The sequence below is a fragment of the Cheilinus undulatus genome, linkage group 20 (assembly GCF_018320785.1).
Source record: "Cheilinus undulatus linkage group 20, ASM1832078v1, whole genome shotgun sequence".
In the NCBI taxonomy this organism is placed as follows: Eukaryota; Metazoa; Chordata; class Actinopteri; order Labriformes; family Labridae; genus Cheilinus; species Cheilinus undulatus.
The window spans coordinates 11,418,177-11,445,797 of record NC_054884.1 but is presented as its reverse complement, the minus strand read 5'-3'; the positions used below and the strand labels follow the sequence as shown (position 1 = coordinate 11,445,797).

Below are 27,621 nucleotides of genomic sequence, written 5' to 3'. Positions count from 1 at the left end.
ACTGTTGCAGCATCCAGCTGATGACAGCCCAAGGTGACTTCAAGCACAGGACTTTAAAGGAATTCTCAGCCTTTGCTTTGAATTTAAAGTCAAAGAGAGCAGATTTGGTGAAGATAGGTTATGTTTTATTACAGAGTCAAGTGTCACCTCCAGTGTTTTGACAAGTGAGAATAAACAGATGGTATAAAGAAGAACTCAGCACCATTTCACCGGTGAGAAAATAAGACAAAAATTGGTATCATTGCACCGTCTCATGAAAAGTCACTGCTAATGTAACACTTACTGCAAAGTTTATAAAATACATGAAACAGAAAGATCAAGTCAGACCAGTTCAGTGCCTTTTAGCTCAATTCTCCACCTGCTGAAGACTACAGAACAGAGCTGTAAACCTTACAGTACGCATAGTCACACTTTAGTGACCACTTCATTAGGTACACCTCTTCAACTGCTCATTAATGCAATTATCTTATTAGCTAATCACAGCAACAACCAACACACTCATAAGCACTACAACAGAGGTATGCAGAGGGAATATCTCTGAGTGCACAACACATCAAACCTTGAAGCAGGTCCATTGGACTAAAAGAGTAATGTCAGAGTAGACAGCCATGCTAAGATCTGTAGCATTATTCTTAGTCCACTCTAAACCTGATTGGCCCAGGAGGCAAATCTCAAACAAGGGGCTAATGCTAAAGAATTGATGTGCAAACGTTAATTATATAAATCCATTTAGACCAGATGCAAAAACTGCTATGTGACTTGCTTAAATACACGGTAAGGTTGATGAGAATGGTTGGGTAACCAAAAGTTTCAAGTTAAAAACTTGACCAGCAATATTCGACTACAAAATGTTAATAAAGCCGAGTAAACCGTCTTCTTACAGGAAAAAGCTCATCAGTGTAGTTCAGTTAGCTGCGTAAGCTATGTAGATATCAAGGCTATGTCGCGAACAAAGCTACATAGCTAAACCTAAGCTCTCAAAAAAGTTATGTATCTACGTTATCTACATAGCTGTTAGCTTTAGCAACATTTGCTAAAGCTTAGATTACTAAAGCTAACATGGCTTTACTGGTTAAGTTAGTTAATTACGTAGCCAGTGTAGCTAGGATAGCTTTAGCTAAAAATAGAAAAGCTAAGCATAGCTTACATAGCTCCATTAGCTGCATAAGCTATGTAGATAACAGAGCTATTTAGCTTACATAGCTAAAGTTAAGCTCAAAAAGCAGCTACATAAGCTATGTACCCATGTTATCTACGCAATCTACATAGCGCAGTTAGCTTTAGCTATGTTTGCCAAAGCTCATGTTAATAAAGCTTACTTAGCTAAATTGGCTTATGTAGTAATGTTAATTAGGTAGCCATCGTAGCTTTATTAGCTTCAGCCAAAGCTACACTGGCTACATAGCTCAGTTAGCTGCGTGAGGTATGTAGCTCTATCTATGTTATCTACATAGTACAGTTAGCTTTTGCTAAATTTGCTAAAGATTACTTGACTTGGTAGTAATGTTAATTATGGAGCCAATGTAGCTACATTAGCTTTAGCTGAAGCTAGTGAAATTAAAGCGAGCCACCGTTCTTTAAAATAGGTCTTTATCTAATTTAATCAGGGATTAGACCTCCGACCTTTCTCTTTGTTTTGTTTATGAAATTTTTCACAGTTTTAAATGTTTGCAATGTTTTTTTTTTCATGACTGTAACTGCCACTTTCTTTATGAGTCAAGTTGAATTTAAAAAAATAATCTAAACCTAGAAATACATTTTTCTGGCAAACTGCTGTGACAACTTGAGCCAGCAGAGTGACACAGAGACATGAATGCCAAAATTTGGACAGTGACCCAAAATCTGATGCTACTGCCAAGGCTCCGTGGATAAGGACACCTTTTAAGAGGTTGAGGGAGATAATTGTTATTTGATTGATTGTTAATTTTAAAAATGTTAATGAACTCTAAACAAAGGCAATTATTCAGGGTTAAAGCCAAGGGTTTCAGCTTTCTAATCACCATGTCTCAGTCTGCTACAAAGGCTGAAAAATAAGGAATTTGTTAAACATTAAAATGCTGTACAGTTCCTTAGGTTTTAGAGGCTATATTTTTAGGCAGCTTTGGGTCTAAATGGGCAAAATGGCATCAGTGGAGGACCGTTTATCGCGCCTTTCAGGGGCCCAGTAGATCACTCCTGTCAGCTAAAAAACAGCAGAGTGAAGCTATATTTCACACAGGCTTACAAAATTGGACAGAAGGATTGGAAAATGTTGCCTGACATGATGAACCTTAATTTCTGCAGCAGTATTTAAATGGTAGGATCAGAATCTGGCCCTAACAATGTGAACACCTGCCAAATCAACAGCCATGGCACATTCAAAGTCACTTCAATCACTTTACTTTTTCATTACAATGCTAGGTTTGAATTTCTGCCATGTGATTGGCTAATTATTTGCATTAATGAGCAGCTGAACAGATGTACTGAATGGCCAGTGAGTGTATATTACCAAACTGTTTGCACAGTTTGTGTGTTCATTTCCTCTCTAGTTTGTGTCTTGACTAAGGTGATATTGCATCAAAGAAAAGGACATAAAAAGTTCACCTTCCTCCCTAAAAAGGAACATAAAGACTACATCTTTAGTAACTGTAACACTGAGAGAATATTGGCTTGTTGATCATATACATATAATATTAATAATAAATTGTTAACAAGATGTTAAAATAGAAGCTTTTAATAAAGGTTTTGTTGGGCTAATAACAGTCGTTCCCTGTTCTGACTGCTATGTGACAACTTTGTCATAAACATTATATTAATAATATTGATCTTAAAGCTCCTGTATGGATCTTTCAGTCTGTGAATTTTGGAGCTGTCTGTGGACAGAGTTGTAAATTATATCTCTTCCTGCTTTCTGTTAACAGTTAAATGCATCATCTATCCTGGATCTTAGCTTTGGAGAATGTAAAATTAGGTTGTTGTCGCAGTTTGCTGTTGATCACTCGGTCAGACACCTAACCCATGGCAGTGATTTCAGGCATTTAAATTTACCATATAGTCATAAGCTATTTGTTGCTGATGGTCTTGTTGGCTTTAGTAAGTCATACAGAGGCATCAGTTTTCATTTCAGTCCGTTTCATAACCAGTTAAAGACTCCTGACAGGAGCTTTAAAGAAAAATATTCCCTTTTCTAACAAATGGACCCTGACATGTGACTGTTTCATCCCTGCAGAGCTGGCAGAAGATCTGCGATGCTGTCTACGTAATAATCTGGCACCATCCCCTGTCTCTCCGCGCAGCCGCTTTTCTGATGTGCCTCAGCGTCCGCCACGGTGCTCACGCCAGTCAGGGTGAGGAGGGTCTTCAGGCCACAGTTGGAGCCCAGCATGATGTCCGTGTCTAGACGATCGCCCACCATCAGGCAGCGCTCCCGGTCCACGCCAAACTGGGAGGCCACACAGTCGAACATGAAGTGGTTGGGTTTACCCACAGTCTCGGCCTGGCGCTGGGCTGCTGTCTCAACAGCTTTCAGGAGGCAGCCTGTGCCTGTGGGAGGAGAGGTGAGGTTAACAGGAAGAGTATCGATCAAAATTAATCAACTTTTCAGTTTTTGGTGCAGATTTGTTTTCAGTTTGGCTCAATCTAAACTTTTGTGTGAAAATGCTTGTTGTCCTTGGAAACTCCTGGATATTCTTGGGTAAAGTTAAGCCTTAGTTTGAAGCAGAAAGAGAATTTTTTAATCCAGTAACTCAGGACAATGATGACATGATATGGAGCATGAACAGAACATAAAATATTTACAAAATGATAGCACAGGGTGGGATTGCAACATGGAGGAAGGCTTTTTGTTTTCTTACAAATAACTTCAGCCCTCTCTGACTGTAAAACCCTATCAGTCTAAACACAGATAAGTGGTTTAAATAACACTTTGGCCTTTCTCTACAGCTCATACAGACTTTCCTACACTCAAATAGGACAACAGCTCAGGACAGACTAAGAATTTTTCTCCTTTATAAAAACAATGAAATGCAGTTACTACCGTGTCAACGTAGCCTCCCTCAAAAGAGGCTGTAAGCGAGCAGGTGTGGCCTATCCAGGTAGGCTGGGCACCTGCTGTTGCTGACATCAGACGCCTTCTGCTATTGAAAAACTCATTCATAACTGAATAGGTTACAGTTATCCAAAACCAGTGGCCAGTGAAGCAAACTTAAAAAATGATGAATTCTCTGAATAAGGATTGACATCGTAACATTAAAAAATACACAGAATCATAGGTCTAAATGAGGGTCTGTCAGACTTTCTCTGTCAAACTGGACAAACAACCCCATCTTGTGACAGGAGATGTCAAAAACTGGCATCAGATACCTTATGTGTGAATTTAACTATGTTAACTGAGTTGGATCTCAACCTTTAAAATGTTGTTAATACACATGAAGAATCTGTTAACAGACAGGAAACAACAGCTCAAGCTGTCACAGAGAAATCTCGATTCACCCAAATAGGGGAATGGCCAACTTGGAGAGCTGGAAGTGGCATTTAACTGTTCCATTCAATACCTGTTTGGATACCAAAGCTACAAAATTATATTCTATGCCGTCAACACTCTGTAATTTCTATTGACAAATATTGAAGTAAACAGGCAAATCAATGTCTAAAACACACAAAACTACAGCAATGTTTAAGTACCAAAAAATTGCATCAATAAAAATCAAAACTGGTAAAATGGCCAATATTTTACTGTAATTTAGTGCCAGGCAATTATTTCAGTTTCTATTTCAATTGCAACTTCAGCTTCCCATCATGAGTAAACGATTCCTGTGCATGCTGTGTGGAACTAATTTTGCCCATAGCTCAGCGTGTACTCAGGTGCTCTCATCAAAACAGCTCTCATTTTAATTTAAGTGAGGAGCAGAGGGAGTCATAGCTTGTATTCTTCATAGTTTGAAAGTTCAGAGAGCTAAAGAAGATGACAGAAAGGCTGCACTTGGATTAAAAAAACAGTAAAACTACCTCAGGAAGAAGGAACCACTCTGGATTTGAGGAAGCAAGCCTGGAACAACGCTAAATAACTCGCAGATCTTGTTCCACAGCTGGCTGCTCCTTGAGGCAGCTCAAAGAAATTTGTTTCCTCATTTGACATTCACACACAAAGTTTATAGTTATAGAGTAATAATGGTTATTGCCATTGCCATACTAGATGCTGTTAAAGTTTACCTGTAATTTCAGATAGATTGATTCCTCTCCTATGATATAGATTGTATTAGATCAAAGACATGGTATTGAAAAATGTTTACAGTATTGCCATTTTTAAGTGTATATTTCACTGAGATTTAAGTGTAAAGACTCTGACTTTTACCTATTGCTCTGTTAACAATCAAACCAATGCCTCAGATTGCATTGAACCAGATTTAAAGGTTGAGTCTCTAAGAGTCTAAAGTGTGTGAGCTTCACTTACGCGTGCCAGAGCATGTGTTAATCTGTTTTAAGCCTTTTGTGAGTGAGGTGAGTTACCCTAACCAGCATAGGCCATGTTATCATTAGGTAAAGGCAGGCAGCTGTTAGGGGCCACGTGCACCAAGGGGCCTTGAGGCATTGTTAAAGATGTGCATCACGTGTGAGGTATGCATCGCAAATTAGTTCAGTAATTATATTGAGTATTTAGAATGTAAATAAGGTGTCCAGAGTGCATAAAATAACTTCAATGTAGAGTTTGAAAGTCAGATTCCCTATTGAATTCAAGCCCCTAAAAAGTACAATGTCTTCAAATCAAGCCAATTAGACCTATATATCCATCTAGATCCATTAAATAGTGCATTATCTTGTAGTATAATGACATATTATAAAAGTCATGATATGTGACAGAAGAGCTGAAGTGCAAATAGATTAGTATTTAGTGCTTGTGGTAACACCTTGCGTCAATACACATAAAACTAATGAGATGCAAAGACTCTGAGTCATATTTCTACTCTTGTTAGAGTTGATGAGCAGGTCCTGCTTGCTCAGATTCGGTAATTCCTGCGGTTATGTTGTTCTAATGCCCCCAAATGACTAAAACCACTCTTGCTTGTGAGTAAAGTGCCTACCTGGGACAGCTTTGCCCCCCTCCAGAGGCAGCCTGGTGTCCCTGTTGGTTCCCACAAACAGACACCCGGGCTGGCTGAGGTACTGCAGGGCCCTGTTCAGCTTCATGTAGCTGAAATGTTCATCAAAGCCCACCACCACCGCCTTCACCTCTGCATCCAGAGGCACGTTGGCCCAGTCCAGCTGCTTCCCGGAGATGAGGTCGGGTCCCACGCCGGTCTGCTGGATCCCCACGGCTTCCAGCTCCTGCTTCATGGCATTACTCCCCACCAGGTACACTTTGCCCTCCAGCTTACATTCCATCTTCAGGTACATGGCGGAGCAGTACGCGGTCCCGAAGATCTCTTCCTCCTTCACGTCAAAGCCCAGCGTGGTCATTTTGTCTGCGTACATCTTCCTCGTCTTCGTGCTGTTGTTGGTGACGAAGAAGACCTTTTTGCCATGTTCTTTGAGCAGGTTAATAACCTGAGCGGCACCAGGGATAGCCTGGTCTCCCCTCCAGATGACCCCATCACAGTCAAACAGGACACTGTCCACCGAGTCCAGCAGCTGCTTCACCAGAGGTCCCCCCAGTCGTGTGCATTTTAACCCGGACATCAGGGCAGAGTCGTTAAAGCTGCTTTACACGCGCTGTCAAATTTGAAACGAGTACGTGACAGTGGACGTTACTGCACGTTACTTTCCCTAACGTGCAAAGTGGCGAACCTTAGCTGTAGCTGTCATGTACTTTGACGATACTGAATGTATGACGCCCAGATAAACTTGAAGACAAGTAATATCCTGCTCAAGAGACCGGCTTCGTTAAGCAAGAGTCGCGTTGAAATTCACCAGAGATAAACCCTGACCTTTCACTCAGTGTTACATCAATTCCGCGCTTACTTCCGCACCGGCTTAAAGGGACAGTAACCACCAGAAAGCAACCGGCTACTACTTGACTAACAGTTCTAATACCCAGTCCAAAACTTCTGTTCGTCTCCCAGAAATATGAAAAATATTTAAATATTTTAAGATACTTTCTTAAACGACAGCTTTCACCTGTCTTGAAGCGAGGCTTTAAACGCAAAAGGGAGCTACTGATACTAATGGAAAGTGCAGAGAAGGAAAACGTACATGACTATTGTGCTAAGGTAAAAGTACGGTCACTCTGGTTAAATAAAGTACAAGTTAAAATAAAAGTCTATGAATCAATTGAAATAAACGTTGAAAAGAAACTTATTTAAAGTTTACTTTAAGTACTTAGTAGATCTTAAGAGTTGTACTGTTCAATATGATCTTTTCTTGGTGGCAAGAACCACAAGAGAAAAGATCTCAAACAAGGTTGTTCATCAAAGTCAAATCTCTATAATAAAGATACACAGCAGAATTGCTAGTCTTAATCAGCTCATAAATAGTTCAAATAAACACTTTAAATGTGTCTTTATTGGCCCATGCTATAGTTACACTTCACTTTTGAAAACTTTCAATATTTTGCAGAGCTGTGATTTGAAAATTTGTGGCAAGGTGGTCTCTGGTCAAATTAAATCAGAGTCAATCTCACTGAATAACAATGCATACTGGTGAAGAATACGCTCTACACATCCTTTAAGAGCACCTAAAGTCACTGGCAGCTACTCAAACTCAGTGGGCAGCTTCACTCATGGTGCAAATGTGTCCAACAAAAAACAAGAATCAACCGGAATTTCTTATTCTCGAAATCTTTTATTCCTTCTGCTATAAAGTTACTGAACCCTCATAGCAGTAATTTCAACTGAATTGCTTGGTCTTGCACCTGTCTATTTATTATCATTAACATTAATATTCTATGTATTTTCTGATGTAATTATCTTTGATATTGTGGTCCTTCACTGACCTCTGTTTGTTGATTTGTTGGCTGTGAGTTGTGTCAGCCAAATGTTGTGTGTTGGGGACATGGTTGGGCTGCAAATGAATTGCTCTTTCGTTATCAATAAAGTTGTTTGAATCTAAATGTGAATCTGAAACATGACCAAAAGAACCCCAGCAAGGATTACTGTACAACAAACAGCATCCAAACACACCTCAACATTCTTCTCAAGGGTATGAATTAACCCTGAGATATAAAAATTCCAGTTTTTGCGTGTACAACAGCTGTTTAAAGGTGTGATATGGAAGCATACTCTGGCTGTGTCTTACTGTGTACATACTTAAGCATTTATAGATTATATTAAAACACAATGTTAAAAAAAGAATGTCTTAGAATAGAAGCCCTAAGGATGAGGGCCACTGAAAACAATTCTGAATGTTCAATAAAAAAGTGAACATTTTGCCTCTGTCAAGTGCAAAAATAATACTAAAAAAAATAATACTACATCACATCTTGAGTGTGACTTGTATGTTTTCTTATAGTTTAACAAGGCTTATTTTAGATAAAATTATTAACGAATGGACACCCCCCCCCCGACTTTGAAAGTTATCAAAGTCTAGGGATTTTTTTTATTGATTCAAAAATTCGTATAAAATATTAAAACATCAGGCCTTATGCTATGATATTCAATGAAACAGTAAGTCTGAAAAATAAGACATACATATGAGGTTAGTTTGGTAGCAATAATGATTAATTTGATGGCAGAAAGAGGATAAAAGCAGCTGAAAAATATTTTTGAGCTGAGCTTTCATCTACAGTATTTAATTAACAGATTATCATTTGTCCCAACATAGATTACTTTTTTGTGACAGTATTCCTCCTAATTTGTGTAAAGATACCAGAAACCTTTTAGAAAACGCAAACATAAACTTTATTTCTTCAGTCAGCAGCAGTTAAAGGACAGTAAACCCCAGGAGAATGGTCAAGTAAATGCAGCATAATAAGATAGCAGGCAGTATTTCTCTCAGTTGTCCTTTTTCTGAACAGGCTGTAGAGGGAAGAATATTTCTCCCAGGTTTCGGAGTATCCCTCTGCCGTAGAAGTATCTTTTGGAGTGGTCTGGGGCTGGGTCACAGAGATTGTCAGCTGTTGTGGGTGGGTGGCAGTGCTGACAAACGTATCCTCGACTTTTGTACCACTCATTAGAGGTCTGGTTGACAACAGCGAGGTAGGAATGGAAGAGGGCGTAACCGGCCAGGAGGAAGAAGACAAAGACCAGAAATCCAAGCATGAAGATGATTCGGGGAAAAGTCAAGAACAAATGCTGTTGGGGGGAAAACATACAAAAGAACCTAATTACTTGCAGTCTGACATAATACATTGGAAAAACATGACATGATGAAATGCATGAAGTATGCTAGCAGCAGTGAATCTCACCTGTACAACAAACATAAACCCTGCAGGCTGCTGCTCTCCGTTCTCATCTATATAACTGGCAGTCAGAAGCCCTGACCGCAGAACAGCGTGAAGGAGCATGTCGCCTGTGAGCAGGGCAATGTCGCCTGCCATGGCGCACACACTATAGAGGTAAAGCAAGAAGTAGCGTGTGTTCTGAGCACCGATGCAGTTGTTCACCCAGACACAGTGGTGGTCAAAACGTTGCACACACCTGTCACAGAGCCCTGAAACAGAGGAAAAGTTCACCATGAGCACTAGCTACACTTTGTTCTTTTGTTACAATGTGTTTTGGTAAAGTAACCATGTATTTCTCAGTGAAAAACAGTAGCTATGCACAAGTTCTCCCTTAAATTAAGGTGCAAAGTCCACACTAAAGCCTAAGATAAAACTAGTTAAGCTCTAACTTAAGTTATGAAACTGTTTGGTTGAACCACAGGAGTGTGAGGTTCAAACTCACTGGTAGAGCCTAACATCAAAACTAACTTTCTCACTTAATTCAGCCAACCAGTGAAAGGTATCTTTTAAAATTCAGTGTTAATATGACAAAGAATTGTGATAGTGTGAAAACTAAAGCCTATAGTCTTAACTAACAGCCAAAGTAAAATAACAACAGTAACACTTCGAGGTGAATTGGCCGACAACAGGTAATTTAACAGTTTTCAATTCTTCCAAAGCGGAAATGATCTCTGTTCACTGAAAACAAAAGTGTGAATTCCAAGTAGGTCATCATACATTTCCAAGGGATTTAAACTATCACAGAAAAAACACACTACTGACACAAAACAGTCAAGAAAACCTTCATAATCATGGGATTCTCCCATCTTCATTTAATCTGTAATAGGTTAGAACTTGTGTTTAAAGTAGGCTGTGTTTGAATTTAGACATAGCTGCTGGTGCAATCCACTGCAAAAGAACATAAGTCTACTCTACATTTATACAATTGAGGTTAAATGTTTTGGAAAGGTAGCAATGAAAATTAGTATGACACAACTACTTACTGCAGTGTTTAGAGCGAGCTGGTTTGACCAGCTGGCAGGTTGGACATGAAACCCCCGGATGAAACAGTCTCCTGTCATATGGATAGATGTTCAGCTGGCCAGCGGCTTTCTTTTTTGTCACTGTGCCTGCAAAAGCATAGAGGAGAGAACTGAAATTAACATTGTATAATTACTGTTTAACAGATAAAAATACAAGCGCTTCAGACTTAGAAATATAGCTATTTTTGTAAACTTCAAGCTTAAATTATCAACAGTTTACACGGGTAATTTCTGCTTAATCAAAGTGTTTTTCAACCTTTCAGTGAGCATACAGAAGAGTATAAATGCTGATGACTACTAGTAGGAAAATTAAACCGAGTAAACCTGTGCACAACAGAAACAATCCAGCCAAAAAACTTAAATCAGAATATGAGAATATGATTTAACTTTAGACTAAAATAGATCAAATGAGTATAAGTACAGTAGCTGCATCTGTGTCTACAAAGGCTGAAATAATTTTTCACATGCATTTTGACAATTTCCTGGAATGATGGTGGACCTGAAACACAGTCCTATGCTATGATGACAGTTTTTGCCTTACATTAATGAATCCAGAGAAATGATAAAAACTTGCTGCATGCTATTTGTAGGATATGAAGTCATCACCCCCATCCTCTTGTTATTTTCCTGAATATTTCCTGCTCATTTTGATAATGAAATTTTGCCTGGTGGTAGGATGTTGGATAAAGTTGGGTTTAAAAATTACGACCACACATGCATCACACCCCAAACATGTCTGGAAATGTTCAGGAGGTTTGTGCGTGTGTGAATAAGGGTTTAGACTCACATGAGCATATATCAACCCCGAAACAGTACCATCGATGTTACTGTAAAGCCATGCACCCTTTCAATGAGAAATTACTGTTTTGCATGGGTGTTGTCTTACTAACATCCTTTTTATCACCTGTCACCACACTGTCAAACAATAATCTCTCGCATGGCAATAAGGCACAAAATATGTTCTAAAACGGCAGCCAGTCAATAACAAGTATGTCCGAATGAAGTGCAACCAATACTAACCTGGATCTCTCTTAATGCAGAGGTAGAAGAGGAAGGTCTTCATGATGAGCAGGATATAAGGCACAGACAGGCTGGTCAGAGTAGTGTCCATCTCCCTGCAGAAGCCAAACACCTCATAGGTGAACTCTGCATACACTGCTCCCTCCAGCAGGATATGAACATAGATGAACATGTTGTTCCTACAATGAGAGTAAAAAAAATATATATATATTTTAGACAAATATATTGAAAAATGCTTCAGTGTTGAAAAGAAATACAAAAGTGAGACTGTTTCTTAAAACTACAAACCTTTGATGAAACAATTTGTGCAGGCTCCAGTGAGTAAACTTTTGCATCCATGTTGGCGTAAATGGCGCAACTACCTGGGAAGAAATTTAACAGGACAGGTGCTTTTAATGTGTTTGTATTGTTGCTTAACAGCGCCACAAGGCGTCGTATAGTGGAAATACAACCGGGAAATTTCCTTTCTTACCTTTGTTATAGTGTTGAAAAGGACATTAAAGGGGGTTTGCTGTTGTCCTGAGTATTTGCAGACTAGAAATATACATGTCAGCACCACTACGACGTAGATCCCAAACAGAGTGAGGAAATCCATGTCTCATCTGGCAACTTCAGAGACACAGAACAACAGGTGTTTATGGTACAAAGTCAACTCAGGCAGGTAGAAAACGTCAAAATAAGCCAACGTTTTGTTTTTATTCCGTGTTAATGAGAATAACCACAACTTCATTCACACACTGTGTTGCTATTTTAGCAAAATACTGTCTGGTGTGTCTTGTAAAGTGATGAACAAGTTTACGTTAGCATGCTAACCTACGTAAAAGTGCTAGCAATCATAGCACACAAATCCCCGCGTTATAGGTAATTTACAAAATAATATCCCCCTTACCTTCTAGTCTTGGTCATACATAGCTGCCTTAAATTGTTTTATATCACGTCAACATGTTTGTTTTATTAGTGCTATGGCTCCCAGCTCCAGGTATTGTTCAGAGACATGCTACTTCCGTAGCTTTGACGTAGCTGAAAGCTAACAGCTGATGGGCTGTGTTAATACGACACTGCAGCAGGAAGGAGGGAGGATGGATTTGACAGTGTGTAGCTGAATTTATGTATGTGAACTTAGTTTAGACGGTTAAATTCTTCCCTACCCAAAATGATTGAACGATTGAGACCAACATAAGATTGCATTTCTTTTAAAGTTTATAAAAAAAAAGTTCCCCAGCCAGACTCAAAAGTTATAAGTGCCTTTGATTCATATCTCCAAGGAAGTGGTTTTCAACCTTCTTTGTCCGAGGCACACAGGTGATCAAGTCAAAATCTCAAGGCACACTATATCCCCACCTATACAAAATGGCTACTTAAAGTTACCTTAAGTTTGTCTGTAGTTGCAGTAAAAAGTTGACTGTATGCATTGACCCAACCGGGGGGGGGGGGCTTACAGGGCTCATGCCCCAAAAGATTCCTCAAAAGCCCCGAATCTTTTAGCTTGCTCAAAAGGTAGTTATCTGCTGACAGTCATGATAGTTTAATTCATTAACTTGTTATAATGTAGGATAACAGTGCTGTATAGCTGGATGTTGCCACATTTTTATAAAAAAAAAATAAAGAATGATCCAGAGGTAAATTTGACTAACTCATAGAAATTTTAAAGGTATAAATGTTGAATTAGTTGTGATTTTTGGTCAGTTCTATAACTTTATACCAGTTTCATTATACTTTTGTGGTTTATGTCAGTTTTCATTTTTACTCTGAGTCTTATTTCTGCTTAAATTTATTCAGACATTTAATGTTTGTGATTTTTTTAATGTTTTCTGACACAGTGATAAGGAAAAATGGGTGGTATAAGTAGTGAAATTAATGTGACATTCAGTTTTACAACAGTAAAACAGTTTTATTGTACTTAAATGGCAGCTTTTATTTTTAGTGTGAGCCTCATTGCTGCTAAAATTAACTTAGTAATTAAATATTTGTGATTGTTATATGGGGGGTACCTGGTGATATCACCATTACGTATACAGTTTTCTGAAGCTAATCATGTCTTGCTTCTGAAAGAGCCCAGAATCTAAAGACAACCTCACCATGTCTTGTAAAATTAATATTTTGTATTTAATTAACTTTTCAATGTTAGACTCCAAATGTGTTTATTTTCCACTATTAACATCTTGATATGCATAAACTATGGATTTTATACAGAGGAAACAATTGGCAGAAAGTGGCAAAATGAGTTAAAAGTGGCAAAAACAGGCAGAGACGGTGGTAAAATAGATCCAAAAGTGGCAAAATGGGTCAGAAGAGGCCAAAAATAGGCAAATGGCACTAAATGGTGGGCAGGCCTGTCTAGCCTATATGTCAGCCCTGTGGGACCAGGACTGGGATTGGCTCCAGCCCTGGTGACCTCACACTGTACAACTGGTATAGATAAACCACATATAAAAGTAAGGTCAGTTTATCTCTTTCATCAAAATTCTGGCTGATAATACAAAACAGGCTTTTATTATTTTCATTATAAGTCATACTTTTTATCTACTTTCCATAAATCAACACATCAAACCTCTTTAAATAAACAGAGTCACAGTGTGGTGTGTTTCTGGAACTGAAGCATACAAAGCTTTAAAACTGAATTTTCTCAACTTTTTGTCACCTAATACAATTTTTCTTTCACATTTTTCTACTGTTGGGTCATTATAACCTGCTCTTATGGGACTATCACCTGCCTAAAACCTTAAAAACACCAATGCATAGGGTGATCTCTGTGGTACCTGCACTCATTTGGTCAAGCAAGGTTTACATTCCTCATCCTGGTATTTGCAATTTATATGATTTTGGTGTCTCAAGCTTCTCAGCATACTGCAGTTTAACATGCTGCATCATGTTATTTCATCAGTATCTTGCAATATTTGCACAGTTTGTCTTGTCCATTTTCACTCACCTTGATCTAAAACCCTGCTTTGAAACTGACCTGTGCCTCTGTCACCGTAAAATTTTTACTTGCTTTCATCATGTCTTTACACCTCACTTCTGCCGTCACTGACATCAAACAGGAGAAGCCAAAAGCAGCTCGCTTTTAAGTATTGCAACATTTTTTTCTCTTTTGTTGATTTAAATTGCTCCCATATGTATTGATTTTTATTTATATAAAGATGCATTGTTATATTCATTATTTTAATACACAGAAGAGCATGATACTTGTTTGTGTTTTCACAATTTGCTTCAGTGCCAACATAAATAACTAACTCACAGTAACTAAGTACTGTTTCCTCTCTGTTACTGCCATCCATAATACACAGAGGCATCACAAAACACCTGTTGGATCTGGTTGCGGACATGGCCCAGCACTCATATTACAGCTCACAGTACTGGAGAGAGAAGCATTACTCAGGAGCCCTGCAGGCACATCTATGGATGCTGTTTGAAAAGGTATGGGATGTTTGTCTTTGCTTTATGTGCCATAAAGTATCTTAAATGTTGCTTAATGTTGTATATGTGTTCTCCTGTATTTTAATATACTTTTAAATCCATTTTTAACTTTAATGTGGCTGTTAAGCTTTGCATAAAGATTAAACATTTCAGGTCTCAGACTTTGTGACAGAAAAGATCACATTAATGTCTAGAATATAATGTAGATGGGTCAAAAATTAGAGGAAGGATTCCATATAGTGAGTTAAAAAACGAGGACAATTTTATCGGACTTAACGGCTCATTAGATGTCACTTCTCTCTGTGCTGTCTTGCTCTGCATGAGCGACTGTTTTGGCTGTAATTTAATAGGAGAGTTTGATTGATGTGAACAGTGTCTGTTTAAAGATACAGCCATTTGTGTTTAATTATTCACCTGGTGCCAGACTTCCTAGGACTTTATCATTGGCTGTCTGGCTACTAATGACAGTTTACACTGCAGTAACCAGCGCAGTGAGTATAATACATCAACAGCAGTGCTTTAACTACTGTTATTGGAAAACTGACTAAACATTGAGGAATAAGCGTCTCTGCATATACTGAAAAATGCAAAAGAAAATACCTTAAGGGTTATGGAGATGTCTTTCCAAACAATGTACACACATTGGACACATGGACATGTGAGAAAGTTTTATCAGACAGACTAAGGGGAAATTGCTATATCAGTGTTCAACTGGTAAAGGACTTTAAAATGTTATTAGTGTTATTTCATTTTACTGGCCAGTTTGAGAATCATTATCTTTGAAAGCTGGGACACCTTATGTTTGGCTACTGTCTTAGCAGTTCTCTTTTTACTTACCAAGTTTATATGTAGCAACACTTGGCCGCATTCATTTGGAGATGCTGTTTGATCAACAAATGCATCCCCAAAATGATCATCCTCCAGGTCTGTTAGGTCTCTTTTGGTCTCCACCAGCTCCTGAGAAATATACATGGGACTTAAGCTGTGAAATGCTATCAGTGAACCAGTTATATGCTGCCAGTCTTGCCTTGTAAAACTTAAGAATGAGCTAAAGCTTAAAAAGAGGGAAGTAAATTGAACTATAGAACTGCAAAGTCAGACGAACTTCACTGAGTTATTAAATATTATTCATTTGTTTATTTCATTGCTTTTCTGCAATGACCACTCAACAGTCACAGAGTCACTATGATGACCACTCAACAGTCACAGAGTCACCCTGATGACCACTCAACAGTCTCTGCTGTAACTTTGTCCTTTTTGCATTAATACACCTTTTTTTTTACCCAATCCACTTTATATACCTCTGTTTATATTCTTATTGATATATTTTTAATTTATTTTGTTTTTCTACAACCACTTTTTTACTGGGTACTGGTCCATATCAACTTACCTTGTTTCTTTCTTTATTTTCAAATCTTTCTCTTGTCGCACTTCTACCATTCTTGGCTTCAATTATTTACTCCATTTGTATGGCTATTGTCAGTTTTACAGACATATAACTACTCTGTATGTACGCCTAGATGGTTATATTTGTTGATATTTTTTTTGTTTCTTGTTTTAGTTGCAAATAACATTATAGTATTTAAGTACTGGAAAGTTTAGCAACCTTAGTAAAGGCTTGTATCAACAACAGTAATGTTCTTTACATTTTCTTATATGCAGACATTTCTCTGGCATAATCCTGAAGTTGTTTATGTCACATTAAACTTTCATACATAGAGGCCTGGCCTTTTAACATTTACAATATCTCATTTATACATTGTAAATTTATTTTACAACCTTAACAGAGCCTTTGATGCAGATTGTATCTTGACACTGCAGGATTTTGTCATACATTCTGACTTATCCCCAGGTACTATCTGTCCTATGGCTCAATTGGTTCCTACTTTATTTCAATCTTTAAGGGAGGGGAGTCTGTGTTCCTTCATACAGAGGGGTGGAGGTGTGCTGAAGATTCAGCTTATAATCCTACTAATCCTACAGGCTGAAGTCTTAAATTGCCCCTGCTCCCTCTCAGTGGACTTAACAATGCTGGGTGCTCACACACATGGACACACACATGGACAAACAGATTCCCAGTCAAGCAGACGCTCCAATTAGTACTCATCAGGCTTCCTTGCATCGACACAGAGTGATTCTGGGCCAGCAGCGGTCCCTCGGAGAGCCACCTAGCCAAGAGAGGAGGAGGAGGAGGAAAAAAGACACATTGGTGTATTTATAGAAAAATGAGGCCTCACAATACCCTTTTTGGAGAGAGAATTATTAAGGAACCGAGGTGCGCGGGTGCCTGCGTCCCAGTTTTCTGATTAACACTGTGCAAGCAGGCTGGCCCCGGGATGAATCAGGGATGAGACGCAGGACTAACTCCTTGACACACTCGCTGAGAGACTGCACTCGCTTCTCATGCACACTCACCCTTAGCTCACGAGGACACTGCTTGGTTTTCAAGGAGGAAGAATGGGGCAGTGTTTTCACTTCGTCACCCTTTCTGTTTGACTTTGGGGGTTATCAGAGGGCAGTCTGCTGGGTTTTTTTAAACATCACTTAAAGAAGACAGATTGGATATAAAGCTGCCAGCAAGGCTGCCTTCTATTTGACATTCAAGATGAAGAAGTTTTTGCAAAACAAAAAAGGCAGATACTCTTTCCGGCAGAGCAAACGGGGCTCTCGGTATCCATCCAAAGATTTCTGTAAGTCTTTTATCGGCTTTGTCAGCTGTGTGAATCCTGCTGTGGCACATCTTTAGCTTCCAGCTGCGTTAGAGGGCTTACAGCTGATTATATTTAGCAAAAATCAACATGTAAATTTGTAGTAAATCTGTTTTATACATATATAAGTGATGTTTTTCAAAACTGTCACATGCGGATTATATCATTCTCATCCAAAGATTGGCCTTCAGCTGCTACAAGTGCCTTTTTATTTGCACGTTAACCTTATGTGATTAATTGAAGCCATTTTTTATGAGCTCTTACCTGAGTAGAAGTGTCGTCAGTGGCACTCTCCCTTACTTTGTTACATAACTACCATTCAACAGGATAGTCCTTCATGTGCATGAATAAAAAAGAAGCAGGAGACCTTTTTGCTTCTCAAGCTAATTAAGGTCACAATCTCTGCAATGCCTTAATTTGATTGGCTGCTATGGAGTTTGTGAACCAGGTCAGGGACCTGACAGGGTGACATGGATCAGGGTTACAGAGCTGCACTGGATATTACAACTTGAGACACGAGAGATAGCAGATAAGAAGGGAGGCAGACGGATGGATATGGAAGGGTAGAACTGGAGCTTGCAATAGGATAACTTAATCCAAGGTTGTTTTTTTTGCGATGTCTGTAAACTTGAATATTTTGGCCTCAGTGGGTAAGTGAAAATAGTGTCTAACAGGCTAGAATATTGTTTTTTATGGTACATGGTTTTTCAACTTGGCAAACTATTTTTGTGGTTTCAGAAGGGTGTAGACAGGCCTGTATGAGGGGCCATTTGGGACATAATTTTCATATTCATACATGCTGTTTTATCATCATAAAACATTTACTCCAGAGTGAATCTATCCTCAATTCCTCCATTTTCTCATCTCTTATAGTCCTCAGCATGCCGTCGTCCAATCAGGGCTGGCCTGAAGAGTTTGGCTTCCAGCTGGGTGGAACCGGACCGAGTTACATCCTGTCTGTGGAGGAGGGAAGCAGCGCCCATCTTGCAGGGTTACAGGCAGGAGACCAGGTCCTGGAAATTGAAGGCCACAATGTGTCAACGCTGGGCCCTCAAGCTGTTATGGCCATTGCTCAAACTCAGAAGAACATCCCGCCCAGTATCGGAGTTGTGTCACGAGTACAGCAGGTCTTAAAACTTTTGGAATCCAAGCCAGCTGTAGTGCATACGTTGCATTTGAACGCATAATAAGTTAATTTAAAAAATCACATTTATTCTGCTTTACAGATGGATATTATTCCAGGTCCGGACGGTCGTTTTGGGTTTACCATCGTGGGAGACTGCCCCCTGCTGGTGGAAGACTGCTCGCCTTGTTCTCCAGCCGGCCGCGCCGGTTTGAGAGCTGGGGATTACGTCATGGAGGTCAATGGGATCCCTGTCAGGCAGCACGAGACGGCCGCGGCGCTGATCAAGGCCTCTCAGGGGAGGACTCTTCGTCTGGGGGTTCTGTGCCTGGGCCAGAGACAGAAACACAGCATCAGCGTGGAGGACAGTCAGATAGGAGGAGATGGGGCCAGACTGGACCGTAAATATAAAGCTCTGGAGTTCAACAGGAAGGTAATTTGAAGTGATCCCTGTTTTAAGCTTTATTCCTTCATGTGGACCAGATTATTGAGAGTTCAAAGGTTCTAAAGTCACATTTTCAGTATCAACTTTTATCTATTAGATGCTGAATGCTACAGATACCAATTTTCCCAGTAGGCTGTCTCTGAAAGGGTTTTGTATGTCTCCCTTCCTGGATTAAGGTTGGTAGATTTTCAGTTTAAAAAGTGGATTTCTTTGCTCCACTTGATAAAAGATCATCATTGACTGAAAACTTTATGTATTAGTGAGCAGAAATGAATATAGGACAGAGACTTTTGAATGGCAGGTTCAGCTTTCAGATCATGCCAGATAAGACTGAAGTTATTTTTCTCCTACTGTCGACATGAACTGGGTTACCAGGAGTTTGTAGAGTCTGAAATAGCCCATACCACTCGCTGGCCTAGCACACCTCCATGCAGAGAGCCTTAGCCATGCTGGATTGTTTACAACGGAGGCGCTCAGGCTAGGTTAACACTGCAGGCCTTAATGCTCGATACTGATCTTTTCTCAGATCCGATTTTTTTTCAGTCAACTTCTAAAAGACCAGATACATATCTGATTTAGATCCACTCTCAAAAGTGGCCTGATTCTGATTGGAAAAGGTCAGATTCAGTGTGACTTGTGCTGTTCACACTGTCAGAAAAATCAGATTCAGGTCACTTTTAACTGCAGTGTGAACGTAGCCTTAGATAACTCTGCAAGCAGTGATGGACTCTCTATCTGGCATACCGGGCATTTCCTGGTCGGTCGACGCACTTTTGGGTCGGTATGATTTATTCATTTTATTTCCACTATGTACAGGCTCCATAGTGGCGCTACCCCTTTATATTGACTTTTGACTGGTCTGACCCCCCTCCCATCCCCACTCAGCTCCTGATTGAAAGTGAAAGCATTCAGAGAAAACTAAACTTACGCACTGAAACGATCGGCTGAAACCATAAATAAATGCCAAATTAAAGAAATAGTCAATCAAGATGCTGCAAAAGTGTCAAAGACTCTGCAGTCCCTATAGGAGACGGTCTGACGCTGGTGAATATACAGGTGCTGCATCATGTGGAGGAAAAGGGGACAGAGCAGCAGAGGCTGGTGTGTGACAGGGGAGCAGAGGTGTTACAGGTGAGCCTGAGATTGAAGCAGTGAATGAGCTCTTTAGAGTATCATAATATAAGCTAAACAACATTATTAGACTGTGGGTACCCTTTATTTATGAAGAGAAAAATGGTTTGAGATTAAATCTGTAGCTCTTCTGTTATCTGAAGAATGAAAAGACGGTTAAGTCCTCTTACTACACCTTAAAAGTCCTCCATTGGGTTTTCTTTTATTTTGTGTGTTCATGAGTTTTGAAAAGCAGCTTCAAATTTGTATTTATTGACATCATTCCGGTAAATCTACTGGACTGATGATTGTAATTTCTTACTTTCAGCATTTATTTTACATTTTGGCATTTTTAATTTGAAAATAAAAAGATGATGAAAAGCAGGGAATTTTTTTTTAAGTAATTACTTTTTTTTCTTTTGAGTAGGGCAGATGTGTCCACCTTACTCACCTCTGACCACAGGTAGTCAGTCAGAACAGTGAAACACCATTAGATGTGTCTGTGCCTTACTGCTGAGCTCTCAGCAGAGACTTGACTTTTCCCAGTGATCTGTAGTGTAATTCTCTAACTATTTAGTCTCTATTTTTTGTATCATCCTGTTGTGAGTCCTCTTAGTGTAAAGGAATGATTGTGAGGCTTTATTTCCCCCATGTTAGGTTAAAATTCTCTGCTTTAAGTGTGAAGGATCAGGAATGATCTTTGAGGGATTTAAACTTGACTGACCGTGTTCTCTATGTGCACGTGTGATGATGAGATCTGTTGTTCTGTGAGAAGATGCTGAGAACAGAGGAGTTAACTTCAAGAAGTCTAAAGTTGGACTCTACATTGTGGTATAATTCAGTAATGTTACATTAAGGTCAGTATCTCCATCTGTTGTCCTTGTTGGGCTTGAGTTTACCGTGTTATGCTCTCAGCAGATTTTTGGAGCATTCAGTATCTTTGAGCTTAGCCTAGAGATTTTTTGGACATTATCTGTTGTTGTTTTGGGTTGTGATATGAACAAACGTTTGCATAAAGAAAGCATTTTTGTCCACTTGTGTTGATAAGGATATTTAAATTTTGAGAAATAGTCCTGTAAGGTACATTTAGAACAGCTAAAAAAGTGTGATTAATTTGCAATTAATCTTGAGTTAACTATGAAATTTGTGGGATTAATCACGGTTAAAATTTTAATCTATTGACAGCCCTATTTCCTATGATTCTGGATTTTTCTTTTTCCACTTACTTTGTACACTGTAATGTCAAGATATTTGTCTTATAAAATCCCTGCCATAGGTTTCATTATCAGTCTCACCTTCACTCACCCTGAGCTCTGATAACTGAACTGCAACATGATCGCTTAAAACAACTGCATGCCACAATGCCAGTTGTTATTAAAAATACTTTCCTTGTTCTCACAGGATGATTTTTTTGTAGTTTATATGATCATTACTATGCAGTGAGACAAAGAGTAAACATAGACACAGCGATTTCTGCTTCACACACTGTCTTCTCATCACTCTGCTAATCATCATGACCTGCAGGTATTTATAGTATCATTAAGCAGAGTGTGTAACAACCTTCACACATTCTTAACATATTGTTATGATGAGTCAGGCTAAGCTCGCTGTTACAAAGCAAAAGTAAATAAATAAATGAAAGCTTTTGTTCCCCAGTCATACTTCGCTTTCATGATATCCTGTAGTGGGAGAAATGGCTGATTTATGTGGGCACTAAAGCATTATGTTAAAATATCAGTGTGGATCCTGTAAACAACTGTAGTGAAACTCGTGCGTAATGATGAATAGTGGATTCAGTGGTTTTTTTTTTTTCCTTTTTTATAACCATTCCTGCCTTAGTAAGCAAACAATATGTGTTGTCTTACCACCCTTTTGTTCATAAGCAGCCCAACTGTGGCGTCAGTAATTTTTTATTATTATTATTATTTTTTTTAGCTTTCCTTAATTTGGTGTTTATGATTGGCTGTGAGCGTGTTACACTTTATGTATCATAAACTATGGTGTAATAGATTTTTAAAGATAAATGACAACTTCAGTAAATGTTTGTGTTCATTTGTAGCAGTCATCTCATGGAGCTAGCTGGTTAGCCTGCTAGTTATCCTGAAGTGAATACAAATAACAGAAAAAAAAAAAATAACAAAGAAAATGCATGTTTGAACATGAAACATGTGAATGCCGTACGTGGAGATAATGGCAACTAAAAACATGAACTATATCCATTTATTTAAAAATATATATATCCAAATGTTTTCTTTAAATGAGTAATTTCCACTCGGAATCACTCGGAACCATTGATCGACATGATGATGTCAATCAATGGTGATGACGTAGACCAAATGTTTAATTGGACGACAGATTGAAAGTGGGCGGTGCCCAATGTTCAACAGTGGGTGGTGTCAAATACTCGTTGGTCATCGCCCTCTATTGCACACTGCATTGAGGGCTACTAGGATCTATCAGTTACAGTGGTCTACGGGTCATTAAAAGTATCATAATGGAGAAATTTGTGCCAGAAAACATTAAATTTAATTCCCAACTTCTGTCTCTCTGCTCTGGCACAGAGCCAAGCAGCTGTATTCTGATCATAGCTCACGCTTAAAAAAAACTGTAACATAGCAGCATAGCAATCAGATAATTCCTCCATTCAAGTTGTAGCTTTTTTTTTTTTTTTTTTTAATATGAAGGATTGTATTTCTTGTGAGTGGGAATGGCTTCAGCTCATTCAACTCACACATCCTCACCATAACACGCCCACCCTCACCAGCAGACGTTACAGCCTCATTTTTATGATTTTGAAGCCTAATTTGATAAACTTAGAGATGTTTTTCAGGACTGAAATTTGGCCTGGTGGTTCATAAGACAGTGGCCTTTCATAAAACAAACCTAAAATACTATGTTTCTGTAATCACTTTACAGGGACTTTAAGTCATAGGTAATTTTAAAGACAAAAATGTGCTTTTTTCCTTGCAGAGGTTTTAATTTCTCTTCCACTTAACAGTCACACTCACAGTCTTACATCATATTCGCCCCTCCATCAGGTGGACCAGATTTTAGCCGATGAACCTGAGGTGAAGGAGAAACTCTTCGCTGTGCTGAAGCAGTACGCTGCTGAGAAGAGAGTGGAGTGGTTGGCTTCGGTCCTGCCCGACATACTCACGACTGACGAGCATCGACAGCTCATCTCCAGCATCAGGTAAGAGCTGACCTTTACCTTCAGTTACAGTTGACCTGCAAACACAGAGAGACTGCTCTAGGCTGCCTGTGTTTAGGCTGAGGAACTTAAACATAATCATATATTAAATCAAAATTGCAATGTTGGAGGAAAATAATCACAATTAGATTATTTTCCCATATTGTTCCGCCCCAGGGAGGAGGCGAGGGTGGGAGCGGTGATCTGAACAGGTCATGGCTCAGCTCCATTTCCTCATGCTGCGCCAACGATTTTATAGTATCAGGAGCATCTTTGTGATTTTTGTCATTTCCAGTTTGGTGTTCTTTTCTGTCATGGCAGCTGGTGCTCCTCGTATTTGTGCAATATTGATGAGAGAAATGTAGAGAGCTGTAAAATTGCTCTCATTTTCATCCTTCTGACTTTGTAAGCTGCTTGCTAACTTGTTTGCAAGGTCAACAGGTCCAGTAGTTACTAGCTGAATGGAGGCATATTGCCATCTGGCAGAGCCAAGTCAGACATACAGTATAACCGGTTTTCCCGTGAGGTGGTATACTGGAATAGTAGTCTGGTTACCTGGTAAGCTTTAACTGTAGCTTGACTTATTTCTGCATGTAAACCCACTCAGTGAGGCTTTTTTGTGACTTCTTTGTAATCCTTTGTGTTTGTATTTATGATTGGATGAATTTAAATTGTTGTTCGCAGTCCCGTCTCTTAAAAAGTCACTGACACATGAATTATAAACAGTATGCCACTGCTCTTTCTCAGTGGCAGTATCAAACTCCCACGGTGTTGACATTTTCTTTCACATTTGACCATGAAAAATCAGTTTGACAAACGGGTGACTTCTCCTGCCGTGAATAAAGCCCTCGTCTCTGAATCATCGGTGAGCTGTACCAGCTTTAAACAAATAACTATCAGCCATTTGAATCAATGCTTACTACATAATTTACTGCTTTATTTATGGTTGTCGGCACATTCTGACGGTCAACCAGCACATCGGTGCCTGCCTTGTTTTGTCTCATTAGTGCATGACAGAGCAAAAGTAGCTGTGTATGAATCATTAATTATGTCCCTAAAGGGCTCTCATACTGGGCTTTGTAAGTTAACCTTTGAAACAATAGTAAAAGTCAGTAAATCAGGGCTGTTCTGACAAAAAACGATTGATTCTGAGCCAGCTAGGGAGCACTATATTCAGTTTGGTGTGGAACGGCACGCATTTTTTTGTGTTTCCATAGAGCAAAAGTTGGAAAGGGTCCAAAAAACCGACCCGTACCGTCCCACTTTTCAGCACTCTTCTGTAGGGGTACCAATCTTACATATCCATCCCAAAATAGTGAAGCTACACACACAACAAAAGGGGGTTGCACTGACGTCACGTCAGCGCGCGACACAGCTGCTCAGCTTCGGGCTGCAAAACACGGAAGTCTCTGTGAGGGGCGTAAAAAACGGGGAGAAAATGGACTAATGTCTGCATTAATCTGGGATATTCGGATTCAGCAGAGATTCAAACTGTTTCCTAGTCTGTGGATATTGATATCTGGCCACAAATCAAGTTTCCTGGAGTTTTTCTGGACCTGATTTTAAGAACACAAAGCAGAGCCTGAAGGCACACAGCCTGGTCTATCCGTGATGGATGTGGAACTAAATTAATACTGAAGTTTTGTGAATACGAAGCTTTATATCAGTTCATTCACGGTAGTGTAACTAGTCATTCATCTACTTCTTACTTTAGGTAACTTGTGAAAAGATCGCTCTGTGGCTGTTGAACGTGCTCATAAAGCTTTGGGCTGCAGGGGTGCAGGTGGCCGAGTGGTTAAGGCGCGCGCCCATGTACGCAGACGGCCCGGGTCCGATTCCGGCCTGAGGCCCCCCACCACATGCCTCTCCCCCACTCTCATCCCTGTTTCCGATTCTGTCTACTGTCCTCCCCTATCCAATAAAGGCACAAAAATGCCCAAAATAAACCTTTAAAAAAAAAAAAAAAAAAAAAACTTTAGGCTGCAGCCTACTTTGAAATGAGATCAGTGCACCCAGGATTTCTGACTTTGTCTAATTTGATTTTATCACCAGCTGAACTTTTACTTTATTTTTAATGTAGCGAATTCTCACAGTACAGCTCTAAACTTTCATATTTTGTCGTATAAACTGTTCTAGACTAGATATATTCACATATTAACGTACCATTATGACTCTAAACGTTTCTGTACACATATTTCCATCAGCTGAGGATTTGTACTGACTGCGGTTAACATAACTGATATGTAGTTATTTTTTAAAAAGCACTTTCAGCTGAAATAAAGCTGTTTAACGCGTATTCCCTACTGATTTCTGTCGGTCATCCTTTCTGTAACTCTGTGGCTGGACCAGCAGACTCGTGCTGCATGTGACGTCACATGCATAGCTTTTACAGTCCACCCATCAAGTGAGGGCACAGGTGTTGGTGGAAACGTAAACTATTTTGGGGTTTAGCGTACCGAACCATACGAAACGGTACTGACCCAAACCAAACCCCCTGATGGAAACAAGGCTTATAAGATATTTCCTCTGTGAATATTGCTGGAGGAGCCTTCTTCAATATCATCCTCCTCTTTCTCTCCATGTTTTCTGCTGTTGACAAAATGCTCATTCTGATATCATCTGGTTCCCCAAACTGTAAGTAGCCATTCCTGTTAGTCACTTGGACACATCATATGTGATTCCAGGAACTTGCTTTATCTTTGGTTAAAGCACTTCTGAAACACATCTTATTGCTAATTTGTCTGGTGGAATTTATACTTCTCACTCTTTGTTTTTTGACGTAAATGCAAAGTTTTATTCACCTCTTTATCACAGGGCTTTCTTGTAAAAGAGATTGTGTAAAGATGAAGGTTCAATAGAAATAGAATTAATGTGAAAATACTACTCAGATATTACTTATAATGTCAACACTTCTCACTAGAGGCTGTTCTCCAAGGACATAAGAATCAACTCAGTCAGTATTTCCATTTGTGTAACAGCAGAGCCATCACTGTTATTCTATTATGAATCATAGCAGTGTATCCTACACACATCCCCAGTGAAAAGCCACATAATCTGCCAGGATTAAATGCATAATGATTTAACAAACAAGCTTTGGATTAAAGGGGGTCCTGCTTGCAGCTAGTCAGTCCACAGCAGGTTTAGGTGGGCTCCATCTGCCACCCCGGGGTAAATCCACACTGACCCTTGAAGTTGCTTAAAGTGCCATCGACGTGAGTGAAACTGGGAGACTAAAGTGACCAGGGGGGGTCCTCAGCTTAGAGTTTTTTAGCTGTAAATGAGGATTGGCAGCATGGATCGGGATCACAGCATGGAGGTGTGTGTGATGCTGAGCCACGGACAGATTTAGTTGAGTGCTCGCTCCATGAAAACATCATTTAATACCGGTGGCCATGCTGCTCTGCATCCACAGGCTCTTCCAAATTAAAAAGAGGAAAAAATGGAGCTACAGGAATGGAGTAAAGCCAGATGACTAAAAGTGAAAAAGGCATTCATGCAGCCAGAGTTTTGTGGTTGTCTTTGTGCCAGAGTGGCCAGCTCTCCTTCCTTTTTTAACCCCCCTGAGAGTTAGTCCACAGATTGCACTTCTTCCACAAGTATAGCCAATCAAACTGTTTGAATCTCTCACTACACTGGCTTCTTGCACTCTTACACCACTTTATAGTGTTATTAATATCAGGAGTGGGAAAAATATCGAAAAGGCAATCTATTCCTGACTTGTATGATGGAATGAATCACTGGTGAAGGAAAATTATATTTCAATTTGAAAAATATGACCCCCTTTTAAATGTCCAGTCACAATGGTGCTTATGACATGAATGAGGGCAACATGAACAGAAGATTAATGGCCAAGAAGAGGCTGACAAGAGGATGAAAGAAGACAGGGAGATAATGTCAGACAGTGGTGAAAAAAAGTCAAAAGATAAAGCATGATGAGAGGTGAAACCAACACCAATTTGCATTTAAAAAATAAATTAAACCCACACTTAACCCTTTCAGGGATTTTGATGTTCTTCAGTTAATCAAATCTCAAGTGTATGATTGTCTTGCATTATATCAGTTTTTTCAGAGTTGCTGTTGTCTTGAAATTATTATCATTATTATTACTAGGGACATAGTTGCATTTTGTATCATATCCCAGTGTACTGAACAGTACCAACCATACAATACTGATCATATTTTAATGGATCCTTTATTATGTAACTTACATAATCTCCTGTAGTCAGACTTTAAC

At 39.3% G+C, this 27,621-nt stretch overlaps 2 protein-coding genes across 2 annotated transcripts; both read right to left on the bottom strand.

Annotated features, from left to right (window-relative positions):
- Window positions 1–90: 90 nt before the first annotated feature.
- LOC121528554 (phosphoglycolate phosphatase) lies at window positions 91–6,903 on the bottom strand. Its single transcript, XM_041816064.1, has 2 exons — window positions 6,060–6,903; window positions 91–3,522 (listed from the first exon to the last, which is right to left on the bottom strand). The coding sequence occupies exons 1-2, from the start codon at window positions 6,652–6,654 to the stop codon at window positions 3,197–3,199; spliced, it is 921 nt and encodes a 306-aa protein (XP_041671998.1). The 5' UTR covers window positions 6,655–6,903; the 3' UTR covers window positions 91–3,196.
- A 1,860-nt stretch (window positions 6,904–8,763) lies between these two features.
- Window positions 8,764–12,462, bottom strand: zdhhc4 (zinc finger DHHC-type palmitoyltransferase 4). Its single transcript, XM_041815911.1, has 7 exons — window positions 12,284–12,462; window positions 11,867–12,003; window positions 11,683–11,756; window positions 11,395–11,573; window positions 10,336–10,461; window positions 9,317–9,561; window positions 8,764–9,203 (listed from the first exon to the last, which is right to left on the bottom strand). Exons 2-7 carry the CDS (start codon window positions 11,987–11,989, stop codon window positions 8,904–8,906), a joined length of 1,047 nt encoding a protein of 348 aa, XP_041671845.1. The 5' UTR covers window positions 11,990–12,003; window positions 12,284–12,462; the 3' UTR covers window positions 8,764–8,903.
- Window positions 12,463–27,621: the final 15,159 nt, after the last annotated feature.

Excerpts from the sequence above, each read along its gene's own strand:
- LOC121528554 (XM_041816064.1), bottom strand. The coding sequence starts at position 6,654 with ATGTCCGGGTTAAAATGCACACGACTGGGGGGACCTCTGGTGAAGCAG. Across the intron at positions 3,523-6,059 it reads GGGGGGCAAAGCTGTCCCAG|GCACAGGCTGCCTCCTGAAA; the intron begins GTAGGCACTTTA and ends CTCCTCCCACAG.
- zdhhc4 (XM_041815911.1), bottom strand. The coding sequence starts at position 11,989 with ATGGATTTCCTCACTCTGTTTGGGATCTACGTCGTAGTGGTGCTGACA. Across the intron at positions 11,757-11,866 it reads TTTTCAACACTATAACAAAG|GTAGTTGCGCCATTTACGCC; the intron begins GTAAGAAAGGAA and ends ATTTCTTCCCAG. Across the intron at positions 9,204-9,316 it reads GGTTTATGTTTGTTGTACAG|CATTTGTTCTTGACTTTTCC; the intron begins GTGAGATTCACT and ends TCCCCCCAACAG.